Raw genomic sequence first — 17,191 nt, forward strand, 5'->3', positions numbered from 1 at the left:
GGGCTACTCACCACTCATGTTCCCCTGCATCACCAATGAGGTCTTCGATGAGCACCGTACTCTCATGCCGGTCGAGTCTTAGAGAATGTTGGACCAAACCACGATCTCCGACTTTGCTGGCACAAAGACAGGGGCTTGTCACTGGAGCTTGGCCACTCCCTCCACCTGCTGGTCACCAGGCTTGAATTGGCAAAGGGTAAATGCCCTATCCCATGCTTTCTTGGCTGCTAGGGAACCATCGACTTTAAAGCTGCCTCGCCCGGACGCCCCTTCTGAAACAGAGCAGTGACCGAGGCAGACAAAAACCTGCCGCAGTTGCTCTCTTGCTTTTTGGTGTTTCTAAATAAAAATACTTAAAAATTAAGGACATGTTTAGCTAGCCAACTGATTACGTTACCAACATTTGCTCACTCAGTTGCAGACTAGTTATGTAGGGTTAATGGCAAGCTATCCAATCCATCTCTACTTTTATACTTTCCATCTGCTGCTGGCCTCTTCAACAAGGCCAAGGACTCCCATTGACATTCATTCACTTATTTAACTATTATAAGTCCATCTAATGGCAATTACAGTATGCATAAGCCACCTTCTCAGTATCCGATTGCACTATGTTCACCACTCACGCTGCTCATTGTTATTATTTTTATATATATTTTATATTTAAATTGTGGTATTCTTAGATTGTTTAGTTCTTTAAAATAGTTAAACTTTTGTACTTTCACTTAATTTAAGATTCGTGTATGTTTAGTGTTTTGCACCTCCCTGCCACAGTAAATTCCGTGTTTGTAAAACATACATGGCGAATAAACCTGATACTGATACTGACAGTGTTTGTTAGTAATCAATAAAAGGCCTTTGTGGGCTATTATGTAGACTATTTCTAAGCTGAGCACATTAAACATACTGTGAATATAGTGCTCGCTGGTAGTGTTGTGGTTAAGGTCTCCATCTATAATTGTTTTGCTATTATAACAACCTTTATGTCCTATGTATATGTTTGGATTGAATCCAGCTCGAACCACTTTTATAGTTATTTTACACTGTAGGGGAATCTCTGCCTAAATATTTGTTGGCCATCTATTTCTGTATTTTTGTTGCTCTTTCTCATATGTGTAAATCCCTCCATTCTCCCATACCATCATTTCTCTCTCTCTCTCTTTTTCTCCTCCCAGTTTGAGCTAGACATTGAGCCACGTCTGAAGTCCCCACTGAAAGGTGGTGTTGGTGACAGCAGTGGACAAGGAGGAGGGGGATTCAATGAGAGCCAGGATCCATCCTTCAACCAAGTGCCCACGAAAGGTATGCAGCCAGTACAGTGTTTCCCATTTATTGATTTATTTGTGGTGGCCCACCATATAAAAGACATTTCTGCCACAAATTGATTTTATAAAAATAGTATTTCAGTGTAGATTTGTGCGCAGCGCATTGATCTGCTCAGCCCCTTCTTTTACATTTACATTTAGTCATTTAGCAGACGCTCTTATCCAGAGCGACTTACAGTAAGTACAGGGACATTCCCCCCGAGGCAAGTAGGGTGAAGTGCCTTGCCCAAGGACACAACGTCATTTTGGCCCAATCCCAATGTCCAGACTCACAGACTTTGAGGCGTGTTCTCGCTAAGTCCGTGAGGGCTTTGGGTTGTCCCACAGTCAAATCGTCAAGTGCGCGAGAGCTTTTTGGCAGACATCTTGAGCCCTTTATGCACACTTTTCGTTAGGCCACATTTTTGCAGACTTTAGCTAAGGGAATTGACCACAATTCACACCGTTGTAACATGTACTTGGGGAAGCCCGGAGGCAGGAGAAAATTTGCGGCAAACCCGCCTCATAAAACAAGAAGAATGGTAAACAAACAATCATGCATGGAAGGAGCAACTAACCCTGACTTTAACATGGGAGTCAGATGGCTGAGTGGTTAGGGAATCGGGCTATTAATATGAAGGTTGCCGCGCAAATTACGTTGTGTCGTTGGCCAAGGCACTTCACCTTACTTGCCTTGGGGGAATTTCCCTGTACTTTATGTAAGTCGCTCTGGATAAGAGCGTCTGCTAAATGACTAAATGTAATTGTAAACATAGTTAGAATTAAAAGTTAACATGTATGTTTAAACATAAAGCTCACTGATGGTTAATATAGCCAGAACTGTGTGTAGGTTGTCCTTTGATGATAAATTCCAAATATGCTTTCATCAGATTTGATCCAAAATCATTACTATTTTGCAGATAATGCAGCAAAGTGCTGTCCCATTACAATTTAAAGCATTTTGAGCCCTTGCAGCCTCTTGCACTTACTCACTTAACAGGTGACATCAAGTAAGTGTGAGGGTTCAGGGCTTAGAGTTAAGGGGGGACATTGGGATTGGGCCTTAGTATAATAATTCTCTGCACAAATATTTCCAAAACTGATACATTCAAGTTAAATATAATAATATTCATTGTTAAATACATTCGACAAATATAATAATATGAGTCCAATGTAATGTTTATATTACATAAAGCTAAAAAACAATTTAGCACTCCAATTTATGCTTCTTCTTTTTTTCCTGATCTACTGTTTAACTCTGTAGAAAAACTAATAATTGCTGAAATATATGAAGAACTCATTGGTCAGCACTTTAATTGAAAATCGTAAAATACTATGGCAAATATCTCGACCTAATCACACAATAGCAAAGTCAGTCCACTCGCATCGTGAAATAATATTGTGTTGAGTTGATCTTAGGTTACACATACCTTAAAATTGCATAAACATTCTGACTAGCACAAGTGTGTGAACGACTACAGCTAATTCAAGGAGACTGTTTTGTGATATTAACGTCAGTATTTTCAAAAACTCACAAAATCTTCTCAAAAGCCATCGAAATGTAATCTACCCATTTAATTTTCTTATACAATATAATCAACACAGCTGCTTTCAATGCAGTGTCAATGCCATAGACACTATGGGGTCAGTTTGCGTCAATTTTATGTAATACCTTCAAAATAAAATGGATCATAGAATTGCTTTAAATGTTAATCCTTGATATAAGATAACATTATTAATAATACTAAAATATGAATTGTATTATAGAATATTAGATGTTGAATGGTATTAGATGTTGAACGGTATAAGTAAATTAGTAAATAGTAGTATTAGTAATTATATTTAAAAGATTAGTTGATATTAAAGAAGGATTAAAAGCTACATTTACCACCAAGTCAACTAGGGACATACCTCACTCAAGCAGTATATAGGAGACTGGTAATGGGGTAAGCATATGCAGCTAGTTAGTAGGACATTTTACCTAAACTTTTTTTTACCAGACACAGAGCAAGAGAAAGCCAGAACATGGATTTCTGTTATAGTTTGTCACTGGACTAAACATACCAAAAGCCAAATCTGTTTGGACATTTAAACTTCCTTTGGCTGACGAAAGCCAGGAAACATTTCCATGTTCTCATGGAAACAGACATTTGACTTTGAAAATGGTAAAACACCACTACAATTGTCATGTCTTATATGTTTCACAAGTAAACATGAATAATTAGACCTTTCTAAGTTAGTATTTATTTATTTTCAAAAAACTTTTTAGATACTTTTAATAAAAAGAAAAATGTTGTTCCCTATAAACATATGAGCTGATGAGGCCCTCTAAGAGTTAAGTGACTCAATCCCAACAGGTAAGTGCCGGTGGAATGTACATTTCATATTTTGATTACGTTTCAGCCAGTTATGTTCTGAACCGAGGTGGGCCTTCTTCCTTGGTTTATTTTGTAAAACCACAGTCAATAAAACTCAAGCCAAAGGAAAGTGAAACATTCAAACAAGAAATGAGGGCGCCGTTTTTTACTTGAATTATGTCATTTTGTTACCTACTGCAGATTTAACATTTAGTAATTATGTTTAAGATTTTATTGGAATGCAATACTTTTGTTGGAAATAGTCCTCATGGGGCATCCTGGATAAATCTGGTGGGTGTTTGAAAATAGAAAAAATTTATGTTGTGGTAGAGCTTAACACTAGAACAAGGTATCCGCGGGGTCTTAAAAAGTATTAAAAGTCAATTTTGGGAAAATTAAGGCCCTTAAAAGGTATTAAAAAGTCTTAATCACTATTTTATGAGGTATCATATTTTGTTCAAGCTTTGTCCAAAGAGTTTGACTCCAAAATGTATGCAATGATATTTACATTTATTCATTTAGCAGACGCTTTTATCCAAAGTGACTTCCAAGAGAGAGCTTTACAAAGTGCACTGATAATAACAACAAGATAGCCCCAAAGCATTGCGGGTAGCCAAAAACAAGAAGCACACATTGTGAACATTTAGTCATTTAGCAGTCATTTTAGTCACAACCAAAAAATAAGTGCCAAAGGGAAGAACCATAAGAGCATGTAGTTAAGCAAGTTACAATTAAACAAAATGAATCTCTAAGTGCAAGTGTACCTGTAGAAAAAGCAAGCAACAGTAAAAATAAAGATAAGATGAACTAAAATAGAATATTTCGCAGCGAATACAACAGTTTAAATCAGTTACCACTAACCAACAAGAGCAACAAGTCTCTAAGCAAGAGTCATTGTAATCCTTGAGGAAACTAGCATTGGGTTCATTCCTAAGTACCGTTGTACTCCCGGAACAAGTGCGTCTTGAGCCTTCTCTTGAAGGTGGAGAGACAGTCTGTGTCTCTGATGGAGGTGGGGAGTTGATTCCACCACTGGGGGGCCAGGCAGGAGAAGAGCTTGTGTTGGGACCAGGTGCTCTTGAGCGGTGACCACCAGGCGGTTGTCTAAAGAAGACCGTAGGTAGCGGGTGGGGGTGTAAGGTTGCAGGAGAGACTTGATAAAGTCGGGCGCAGTCCCGTTCACTGCTCGGAAGGTCAGTACCAGGGTCTTGAATCTGATGCGGGCCGTTATGGGTAGCCAGTGGAGGGAAATGAGGAGCGGAGTAACGAGGGAGCGTCTGGGTAGATGGTAGACCAGGCGTGCCACTGCCTTCTGAATCCTCTGAAGAGGGCGGGTTGCGCATGCTGGAAGACCGGCGAGCAGCGAGTTGCAGTAGTTCAACTTGGAGAGGACAAGTGCTTGGACAAGCAGCTGGGTGGAGTGCTCAGACAGGTATCTCCTGATCTTGCGGATGTTGTAGATGGTGAATCTACACGACCGGGAGACAGCAGCAATGTGGGCCGTGAGGGAGAGCTCATCATCCATGGTAACCCCAAGGTTCCTGGCAGAGGATGAAGGGGTCACCGTCGCGGATCCCAGGGTGATTGAGAGGTCGTGGGAGATGGAGGGTTTGGCCGGGATGATGAGAAGTTCTGTTTTGGCGAGGTTCAGCTGGAGGTGGTGCTCGGTCATACAGGCGGAGATGTCTGCGAGGCAGGCCTCAATCCTAGCTGAGATCCCCGGATCGGTCGGGGGGAACGAAAGGTACAGCTGCGTGTCGTCAGCGTAGCAGTGGTAGGAGAAGCCATGGGAGGTGATGATTGGTCCAAGTGAGGTGGTGTACAGGGAGAAGAGGAGGGTTCCATGGACGGAGCCCTGTGGGACACCAGTGGAGAGCTGGCGAGGGTCTGACAGTTTGCCTCCCCAGGAGACTTGGTAGGATCTTCCCAATAGGTAGGATGAGATCCACTGGAGTGCAGTGCCAGTGATGCCCATCTCAGAAAGTCTGTAGAGCAGGATCCGGTGGTTAACCCTATCAAACGCTGCAGAAAGGTCCAGCAGAATGATGACGGATGACCTTGAAGCCGCTCTGGCAGACTGGAGGGCAGTGGTGACTGAAAGGAGGCCAGTCTCTGTGGAGTGGCCGGTCTTGAAGCCCGATTGGTTGGGGTCAAGCAGGTTATTCTGAGAGAGAAAGTTAGACAGTTGGTTAGATACAGCACGTTCAATTGTTTTAGAAAAGAAGGGTAACAGTGATACTGGTCTGTAGTTCTGGAGGACGGCAGGGTTAAGGGAGGGTTTTTTGAGTAGAGGGGTAACTGTGGCCTGTTTGAAGGCAGAGGGGAAGGTGCCAGAGGTAAGAGAGGAGTTTAGGACATGGAGCAGAAAAGTTATGATGGAGGGGGATACGGTTTGAAAGAGAGGGGAGGGGACAGGATCAAGGGGGCAGGAGGTGGGGCGATGAGAGAGAATAAGGTCAGAGAGCTCTGACTCGGACAGTGGAGAGAAAGAGTTCAGACATTTAGTTGGGTCAGTCATGGAGGGTGAGGGGGTAGGAAAGGTGGGTTTAGGGAACCGACTGCTAATGTCGGAGACCTTTTCCTTAAAGAAGGAGGAGAAGTCGTCTGCTGTCAGAGTGTGGGGGGGGGGGGGGTGGGTTAAGAAGGGCGGAGAAGGTAGAGAAAAGTTTGTGGGGGTTTGAAGCAGAGTTAATTTTGTTAAGAAAGTAGAGGGTTTTAGCACCAGTTATGTGAGAAGAGAAGGAATTAAGGAGGGAGTGATACTTATCAAGGTCCAGACCGTCTTTGGACTTGCGCCATCTCCTCTCAGCTGCTCGAAGGGTGGACCATTCTTCACGAATAACATCCGTAAGCCATGGGCAGGAGGGAGAAGATCGCGCAGGCCTGCTTGACAGGGGACAGAGAGAGTCAAGTGATGCAGTTAAAGTGGTTAACAGGGTGTTGGTGACAGTGTTAGTGGGGTGGGACGAGAACTCGTCAATGGGAGGGAGGGAGGATGTTACAATAGAGGAGAAATGGGAGGGGGATAGGGAGCGGAGGTTGCGCCGGAAAGTTACGAAGGGAGGGGAGGTAGGAGGAGTTGGAGGAAGAGAGACAGAGAATTGGATAAAGTAGTGTTGAGAAATGTGCAGTGGGGTGACAGAGGTTAAGTCAGTGATACAGTTACGTGTTAGGACGAGGTCTAGCTGTTTGCCTGCCTTGTGGGTCGCCGGTGTGCTCAGCAGTTTTTGTCTCGTTCCAGTGTTTGGCACACCTGGGTGATGGCGTTGGATATCTTTTGTCATTAAGCACTTTCCAGATGCGTTATATGCGTTAGCATGTTCGATGTATTTCCACTCACATACCCCACAACTGCTGAACAATGCCGACACACAGTGCCTGTCTTATCCACCACTCTCTCGCCTGAATGGGAAACCAAAGTTTTGCCAAACTTGCGATCTTAAAGATCTATCTCTCATGGGTTGCCACCACTTGCCATACTCGTCCTTAGTGCTGCTAGCTATCTCTGACTCACGGCGGCGCCAATCAGAGCTTCAGAACTAAAGCGGGGCAACAGATTAGGTGTCCCTAAACAACACGAGTATTTAACAGTAGTTCCGCATTACATTAATTAATTTGCACGCAAGTTTTATTTGTTTTTATACCGTGTATTCTCCGTGTAATTTCATGCACCGAACCGTGACGCCCGTACCATTTCGGTTCAATGCGAATACATGTGCCGTTCCACCCTTAGTAGGTGGCCTCTCCTACAACTAGCCGGACAGATCATTTAGAATGTTTTGTTCCCTTTACTGTCTGGCATTGCATTGTGCACAGGATTTCTTCCATTTTTTTGCTGGTAAACGTGAAGGCATCTTTCAGGCTGTTTGAAAGGTACGGCATCCCATCCCCCCTTCTTATGATCGAGCATGTAGTGTATCAAAAGTAGTGGTGGGCCGTTATCGGCGTAACATGCTGCGTTAACGTGAGACTATTATCACGCGATAAAAAAAATATCGCCGTTAATCTATTCAAAAATTTTGGTTGGGAGCTGGGTCTATACTAGCTATGATGACTTTCACCTTGATATTTTAGCGCGGATGTATACCTTGCCGAATTGCACTGTAGGGACGAGAACAAGTCTTCGAACCTGTTTGTATGCCTTGTATATTAAATTATCACATCAAACATGACGTGCTAACATGGATGCAGCTAGTTAGCCGCCGGTTTTGCTTCAGGGAAAATTTATTTTTAAGAACTTTCCCAATGGCTCCCCACTAGGCGTAAAATGTACACCCAGGTGCAGCACATAAAGGGCTTAAATCCAACTGGTGCACAAATCGTAACTTAGTTAGTCGTAACTTTCAGTTCTACGTCGGACGTAGCGTACGCCCAGGCGTACGCCCAGATGGTGCACTCGGCTCCAGGTCTAATGCGCCACCTGGCTTGAGAAACCCGTTCTCAAAGACTTACTTTGAGACTTACTTTTAATTAGTCATTATTTGGGTAGCACACACATTCTGAATGCTTTTGGCGGAATTCAAATGAGCCATTTTAATCTAGATTAACACCAAGATAAAAGTGAGATTAATCTAGATTTTAAAAAATCAATCTATGTCCACCACTAATCAAAAGATTAGGGCTCAACAGTTCCTTTCAAGGCTGTCTACTCTAATCCAGTTCCAACATTCCCAGTATTCCATTTTGATACTTACACCTCAAGAATACATTTTATTTAGCTTGCTCTTATGTTCACGCACTCTTTGTACAGAATATGGGCATTCATGGCAGCCAGATGTAAGAAGCTGTAAAATACTCATCTACTCATTTATACTACTAGATGTTTCAGAAAAGCTATTTTAAGCAATTGTATTGAGTGGCCTGTTATTATGTTAGGCAGGGTATAAAAAAGGGGGACTTGGATTCTGAAGGAAAGAGTTGTGTGCAAAGAAAGTGGAGACAATTGTGGCCAGCTGCACCGAGAAGTCAAGGAGCCCTGTAATCTGTCCATGTCTCTAATTATTGTAAATTATAAACTTTCAAAAACAATTGGTTAAACTAGTGTGAACAGTGATCATAACACCCTCCTCCCATACCGTCATCTCCTTTTATTAGGCCTACTTATATTCATAAACGGTTTCGCCTACCATGAGCAAAATTGTCAAACTATTTTGTCGAACATATTGATATTTGTTGCGACCATATGTGAATATATGCAAATTTCATTTATTAGTTTGTCCGCTTTACAAAACATTTTATTAAAATGATTGTTCCCGCCATGTCATGACATAAACATTGCGCTTACCAGTCAACAAACAAACGCCATGTAAAGCTAATGCACTTCATAGAATTCAGAAATGTTTTTGTCATCATTTTGCACGTAATTATAGGCTATATATAAACTAGACATTTCTGGACAAACAAATATTGTTTAGGCTATACAACCTTTGTCTGAATGACGAACTGCAATGGAACCCTTGCAACATCTGTTTTAATCTTAATCTGCAATTAAACCAAAACATGAGTAAATTTGCCTTAAATGAACTTTTATGATTTTGAAAATGTAAAAATACTGGATGATGAAACACATTTAGTAAAAAGTCTAGAAAGCAGTTTATTAGAATTTGATTGAGTGCAAATACACAATTGGGGTCAAATGACCCCTGCTCTACGCTTCTAGTGTTAAGAGGGTAGAATGTTTGTGTTTAAGGTGAGTATTTTGATTAAACATCTGTGTATTTATTTCTTTAGTATGGCCTCAGGAGGAGTACATAGTGGAGTACTCTCTGGAGTATGGCTTCCTCCGGCTCTCCCAAACCACCCGACAGCGACTCAACATCCCCGTTATGGTGGTCACTCTAGGTAAGCTACATTAAGTGCAACTATTAAACTTTGGACAAAAAGTTATAAGAAAAGAATCAGTGAAATAAGAATTCAAATGACCTGGAATTCAAATATTATATATTTTTTATCTATTTAGCAAGCACTCCTTTCGAGCAATGTTAGAGAGGGATTTACTGATCCCCATAGAACTGCACCTTAACCAACCTGAAACTCTCAAGGAAGACAAGAAAAACTCCCAGGAAAACAGATAAATGTTTTTAAAGGTCCCATGGCATGAATATTTCACTTAATAAGGTTGTTTAACATTAATATGAGTTCCTCTAGCCTGCCTTTGGTCCCCCAGTGGCTAGAAATTAAGATAAGTATAAACAAAGCCCTGGGTATTCTTCTCTGCCTTCGAGAAAATGAAAGCTCAAATGTTCCTATCTGAAAATCTTCCCCTTATGTCATCATAAGGGGAAAGGTTACCTGCCCCTTCTTTGCTTTGCCCGCACAGAGAATTTTAACTACAACCGTGTGAGCGTGATATTGTTTTTTCCTCGAGAGACATCATGGCTTGCAAACGACCGAAGCATGGCAGTTATTCCCGCCTCTCTCCTCCTCGTAGCATTTAAATCTACAGACACAGAAATGGCATGTCCTGAGAAAGCTTATTTTGGGACTGCTCGTAGTGGCTGTAATTCAGCACCAAGGCTAAATTTCGGGAAAGAGACTTCAGATACAGTATAAGGGGACTACTAAGGCCTATATAAAAGCATCCAAAAACAGCATGCCATGGGACCTTTAAGAAACCTTGGGAACAATTCAGTATGGGATCCCCTCTTCCAGAGATGGTTTGAAATACAGGAAGAATAGAGATGAAAACTGTAAGTTAATGGATGGTGAAACTAGGGCTGTCCCCTAATAGTCTACAAAATGTTAGTCGATGACGAAAGTCTTGGTCAACCAAGTTTTGATTGGTCGCCCAAAAACACTCAAATTCAAAGTCAGTGACGGACAAACATGATCACACTGCTGGTCCATGCCGTAATTAATTAGGCAGGAAATCCAAAGTTTGGGATTATTTTGAGAGGTTAAAGGATGACTCCAGAAGATGACATGATAACCCTAACTGCCTGCAAATGTTCACCTATCATTCATCAACATCAAACATGGCTTATCATTCGAAACATCACATTAGCCAATTTGCATGGCCGCACACTCTAATGTTAGATAACCTAGACCAGTGGTTCTCAACCCTGGTCCTCAAGTACCCCCTGTCCTGCACGTTTTAGATGTTTCCCTGCTCCAACACACCTGATTAAAATGAACGGTCGTTAGCAGGCTTCTGCATAACTAGATAACGACCCATTCATTTGAATCAGGTGTGTTGGAGCAGGGAAACATCTAGAACGTGCAAGACAGGGGGTACTTACATTTACATTTATTCATTTAGCAGACACTTTTATCCAAAGCGACTTCCAAGAGAGAGCTTTACAAAGTGCATAGGTCACTGATAATAACAACAAGATAGCCCCAAAGCATTGCAGGTAGCCAAAGCTTAAGGACCAGGGTTGAGAACCACTGACCCAGACCATTGGTTTTCAAACTGGGGTATGAGTACAAACTCTCTTCAGGGGGTAGGTGGGAACAAATCTGTAATGGCGCACAATGCATTGTATTTACTAGAGTTTGCCGATCTAATACATGTTTAATCTCTCTGTTTTATAAACTTCAGATGTGTTGATGATTGTTTCAATTGTGTGCTGACTACCAATGTTCAGTGCACACATGGCTAATTTGCATATTCAATTTGACTTGTTTTTAACATAAGCCATATTTAAATATGTTACTAACAATTGGGCAAGCTGACTTGGTGGAGGTCTAATCCCTCTTCCTGTGCGATTGCCAACAGTCAATCGTGAAGACTTGTTTTGAAAATTCCAGATTATTGGTTCATTTCAAAATACCAATTAAAAGCCAAGGGTCTGCCTTGCAGACTAATTTAAATATTTTTGTTTACAAGCCGCTATGCGCTGTATGCCAGGGGCCCGTTCGTCGTAAGGGTTGAAGCTAAGTTAATCAATTGTCCGTTTAGCCCGTTAACATTAGCGAGCTAACTGAGAACCGCAAATATCAGTTTGTCGACGGCTGATCCGCATCCAAATCATGTGGTTAATTTCAGTAAGGCTAAACTTATCAGGGAAATGCACGAGCACGTCCTACTTCAAAAGGCAGGAAAGGTCAATCACCAAAACTGTGATTTTCTAACGGTATGATGGCGGAAAAGACGAAAGAGAGAGCGGTGATATTCTCGCCATCTGAGCAAACTATTATAATGAGTCTCTACGAAGACAATAACCATATAATCATGGCTAAGTCAAACACCAGAGCAAGACGGGCAGCTTGGCAACAAAAATTGCCGATAAACTAAATGCATATTTTGGTAAAAGGTGCCTTGTTACCCCAATCAATCAGATCACATTTCTTTAAATGTGCCTGCTGGCAGTAGGCTTAATAGAAATTAATCATCGAATTAGATCTTGCTAGCGAAAATAATGATGTCAACTCTGTCAGAATAAGTATAAAAACAAGGCCAAAGAGTATCTAATTGATACAAATTCATAGACACTTCTGAGGATATGTGTAGGCCTACTGAAGCGCTTATATCATGTACTAGGGTGATATCAGGTAAAATGGGCCACTTTTTGGTAAATCGTTTGGGACACTAATACAAAACCATATATGCCTTTTTCATGTGTTTTTATGATTACTAATGACTGTTTTTTATCATTTTTTTTTTGAAATTATGTAATAAAATATAATTATTTAGGCCCTACAGTTCTTGAAACATCAGCTGTGCCAAATTTTTTTGCACAAGCAGTTTCAGGTAAAATGGACCAGCTGTTCAGGTAAAATGGGCCAGTGAAACTGCAAAGGGAAATAGTAATTTATCATAATTTTTTTTTTTTTAAACACAGTTGCTTATACAGCCACATAACATTTAAACTGCATCAAACAAACATATTCATATGTGCCATAATTTAAAAAATTATCCTGAAGCCCAGACCCGTCACAGTTCCATATATATGTGACGGTGTGCCCTCAATACCCAGCTCGGCCAAAAGGCTCTCATACTGGTTAAACCACTGGCTAACCACCTCTTTGTTGAGTCTAGCAGCCCGTGCTGCAGACAGGACCTCTGGCTTGCGCATCCCAAGCTCTGGGTTGCGCTTTAGAAGGTTCTTAAACCAGTAATATCCGGCCCTCCCTGCTGTCTTGGAGAATCTCTTTTCTCTCTCTTTCCTTCTCCCTCTCTCCTCTCCTCTCGCTTCCTTCTCGTTCGCCACACTCACTGTACATAAAATATCTACTACCATTATTACTGTTGGGGGTGTCATAGTGTGACACACACACACACACACCCTCACACACACTCACACACACTCCACCACATGTGTATGTGTGTTTGTGAGTGACACAGATGATGGCCCATTTTAGCTGAAACCATGTTGCCCATTTTACCTCAGTGGGTTAAGGTAAATTGGGCCACCCAGAAAAACATCACTTTTTCAAACAATATATTCATATAACAAACTAACAACATTATTTCTGATAGATGCCATCAAAACAGATATTATGCATAGTTTTTTTATGTGCATGTTCTTTTTTTTTATAGATTTATCATCCTTATAATAGTTTACATTTACATTTATGCATTTAGCAGACGCTTTTATCCAAAGAGACTTCCAAGAGAAAGCTTTACAAAAGAGCATAGGTCACTGATCATAACAACGAGGTAGTCCCAAACATTGCAAGCAGCCAAAACATGAAGCATACATTGTGAAAAAACTAAACAAGTGCCAAAAGGGAAGACCCATAAGAGCATGCAGTTATACAAGTTACAAATTAAAACATGCATGAACTACAAAAAAAGTGCAGGACTGTACCTGTTGAAGAACAATCATTAGTAACAAATTTCATAGCAAGTACAAGACTTAACTTCGTTATAACTAACCTACAAGAGCAACAAGTCACTCAATAAGAGTCATTGTGATCCTGAAGGAAACTAACAACAGGTCCAGCTAAGCATTCCTAAGTGCCGTTGTCCCCCCCGGAACAAGTGCGTCTTGAGCCTTTTTAAGTTTAGTTAGATTTGGTATGACAGGCTACTTACCATGCAGCTTTCTGGTGCTGTCTTGTTTGAATTATTGGCCCGCCCACCATAGCAACCATAAAGCAATCAAATCCCCTGTTACTTGTCAGGGCTGGGACCCCGAAACCTTAAATGGCCCATTTTACCTGATGGCCCATTTTACCTGATATCACCCTATATATGTGTATATGCATGTAGGCCTATGTGTAAATCCCACTTTGATTTCATTGACTGGGACATGGCCAGGGAATATGATGAATTGATTCATCAGCTGGTTAAGCGCCAAGTACACTTTTCTTACAGCAATGCATGCTGTGGCTTTGCCAATGTTTTCTGCATCGCTTATACTGTATAAAAATGTAGCCTACCTGACGCGAAAAACCTCAAGGCTATCCAGAGAGTCTGAAGCACAGTCAAAGTTTCAATTAGCTTTATTGTCAATTTCTTCACGTCAAGACATAAAAAGGAATCGATATGACGTTTCCCACTCTCCCACAGTGAAACATAAAAAGCACAGGCACAACAGATAAGACATTTCTTAAAATATAGCGTTACATATTCACATACAGCAGCATAAGCTCATAAAGCATAAAACTTGCTGCGGCGTGTGATATTTGCAATGTAAGGCCCGAGAAGGTCTTACAAATAAATGAGTCCTTGTCGGCTGAATCGATATCGCTCAAACAAGAACTCATCCATGTGAAATAAAGGATCTTGGCGATCGCAAAGAACTCTATTGGTATGGAAAGCTAATCAAACTAGATTATATCTCCTTGGTCAGCTGGGGCTCTCAAAAAGGGAGCTGCCAATTATTTTCCGGGGGTGTGGCAAGCTTATCCAGCTACACTTACGTTAGCCTGCTCTCGAGCATGTTAGTGCTAATTGATATGTTACTATGGTGATGTATCGAAAGTTGCTTCCACGAACCAAAAAGAGGGGCGTTTTTATCTTAGCCTGAAAATTCACTTGCTAAACTGCTTAGCGAGCTACGACGAATACCCCCCTGATGTGAAAGCTGAACATCAACAACAGTCATTGTTTTGTTGTTTGTATCACATCATTGTACCATATATATATATTCTATAATATATAAGATAGGAGTACATGGGGGACTATATTATTTTGAATGGGGTACACAGATTATAAAGTTTGAAAACCCCTGACCTAGACAAATATTTGCTATTAGGTTCAACCAAGTGTTCGTGGGGAAGTTCAATTAGTACCTTGCTTACTGTTTGTTTAACTTAAAAAGCTCTCAATATGAGCATTCACTATACTGCAGAGATGATGAGTCAGCCTCAACTTCATATTTAAAGTTGCACTTGACATGTACCTGATGTTACACTTTGTATATTAATAATTAAACAAACTGTTCAGACAGTATCCTTGCTGGTTTTTCCGGCACATTCAGAATCATTAACTTTCCGGTGTTGCTGCTCACTTTGTGCATGTGCTTTATACTTTATATTTTAAGAAGACCTTCTTTGGCTAGTTTGACCACAGCTAATGCTTCTGCTAACAGAAACAGAAAATGTCATACATTTGGTATACATGCCTTTTTCTTTCACGGGAAAAGACAAAACAAAATAGCCATTGGTGACCCATACAGTCCGCCATGCACGGTGAAAATTTGGGAAAACCTACAAATGTGTATTCATGAACCAGGACTCCAATTGACTTGACATTTGGTATGTGTAGGATACATGTCCTAAGGAATATAAAACAAAATAGCTGAAAGGTGCACATTTGTGTAAATGTAAAATATCGCACAAAAAAACAATATCGCACTCGCACGGTCGTAGCTAATTTTCTCATTGGTGGGCCAAATTCTCTGTGCAAGCAAAGCAGAGAAAGGGGAGGTAGCCTTCCCTATTATTACATCAATATAGGTAGGCTTGTCGCGATAGTCAATATATTGACTTATGGCATGGTATATGGAAATGAGTGCAATACTTTTTGGTGCCGCGATATATTGCAACTGATCATTTTTATAATAAAAAATAACGATTATATTAATTTCTACGTAAGAACAAATGTCACAACAATTTTAGTTGATCCCGCTGCCTCAGTCATCTTATCTGCTTTCTGTGTCGAAAGCGTAGCCGGAACTAGCATCTCCACACACACAGAGTGGACACCGACAGGTGAAGAGAAAGCGTGAACTCACTGTGTTATAAAGTGTTCTGTGACACCTACAGCTAGTTAAGAAGAACAAGTAAAAATGCACTTGGTTTCAAAGCCGCAATCTTCAGCTCCGGTGTGGGAACATTTTGTCTTGAAGCCGAATGAGATGAGAGCCAATTAACGAGCCGGTATGTCGACTTTGTTTAAAAACAGTGGAAACGAAAAGAGGCAACTAACCTAACATCTCAACTAGCAATACATAACTATCCCAACCTGTGAACAACAACTGGAGCTGGAAGGGGGTATTCCATACAGTTTTGTAACAGATGCCTTTTCCCGACAGTGCAAATACAAACGTGACAGCGCGAAATGGCGCACACTCACGGATAGCGTAATTCGCTATAAAGCCAACGAGATGCAGCCATTAAACATGGTTAAAAAACCAGCATTTACAAATATGCTGCAAACTTTTGACAAACACAGGGCTGCCAACTCTCACGCATTGGCCGTGAGACACGCATTTCAACAATTTCACACGCTCTCACGCCACACCTTGTATATATCAAGCTGAAAAGGCAACGCCAACCAAGTAGACCTGTTAACGTTGTAAACAATAAGGGATGATGGAGTGAAGCGACATAGACGCGCGAACAGCCGTTAAAACTCGCCTGGGGGGGGGGGGTAATTATGTAATCAGTGGCATAAAATGGACTGAAAATTACAATTGACGTGTGCAATAATATCGTTTATCGCAATACATTTTGGTGCAATATATCGCACAAGAAAAAGTAGTTATCGTGACAGCCCTAATAATAGAAACCGAGCATTTGAGCTTTCATTTTCTCAAAGTCTGAGAAGAATACCCAGAGCTTGGTTTACACCTATCGACATTTCTAACCACAGGGGGACCGAAGGCAGGCTAAGGGAACTCATATTAATGTTAAATAACCTAACGTGAACATTTCATGTCATGGGACCTTTAACAAATTGTTGGTGCTGGTGTGTTGATACGATGCAAAAACAAAGTAATTAACACATAAAACACTGAGAGACTGCAGGTAGGTCTGTTCTGATATCTGCAATTTATTTAGCTAGTTGTTGCTGTTGTTGCTAAATTCAATAATTTTGAGGGGGCAGAGCTTCAGATCCTTTAGGCGACACGACCCCCCCAGTATCAAGGAGAGAAGACTGCTGATTTTCTCACGATTTAAAAAGCCTAATTTAACATACTTGTCTGTGGGGGTTTTTTCATTCGAATTTGGATATGTAGTTAACAACACATTTGTTAATTTCTGTGGTGTGATGAACTTAACTCATTCAACCCACAGTTCAAGCTTGGTTCCACTACCCTCCCACCTCGCACAGGCAAAGAGCGGGAGCGCTATTATTGCCATCGAATGGGACATGTTATAGCCGACTATATGAAGTTACAGCAGAGATCAGTAGCCCCT

General features: G+C 41.1%; 1 protein-coding gene across 5 annotated transcripts in view; it reads left to right on the forward strand.

Moving 5' to 3' along the window:
• Nucleotides 1-17,191, forward strand: part of tmem259 (transmembrane protein 259) — an 87,109-nt gene that overhangs the window by 41,558 nt on the left and 28,360 nt on the right. For all 5 annotated transcript variants that reach the window (XM_047037211.1, XM_047037212.1, XM_047037207.1 and 2 more), the window contains 2 exons: nucleotides 1,173-1,299; nucleotides 9,389-9,499. In XM_047037211.1, the coding sequence (XP_046893167.1) occupies nucleotides 1,173-1,299; nucleotides 9,389-9,499 (238 nt within the window). The remainder of the gene's footprint in view (nucleotides 1-1,172; nucleotides 1,300-9,388; nucleotides 9,500-17,191) is intronic.

Source organism: Hypomesus transpacificus, chromosome 16, assembly GCF_021917145.1.
Source record: "Hypomesus transpacificus isolate Combined female chromosome 16, fHypTra1, whole genome shotgun sequence".
Classification (NCBI taxonomy): domain Eukaryota; kingdom Metazoa; phylum Chordata; class Actinopteri; order Osmeriformes; family Osmeridae; genus Hypomesus; species Hypomesus transpacificus.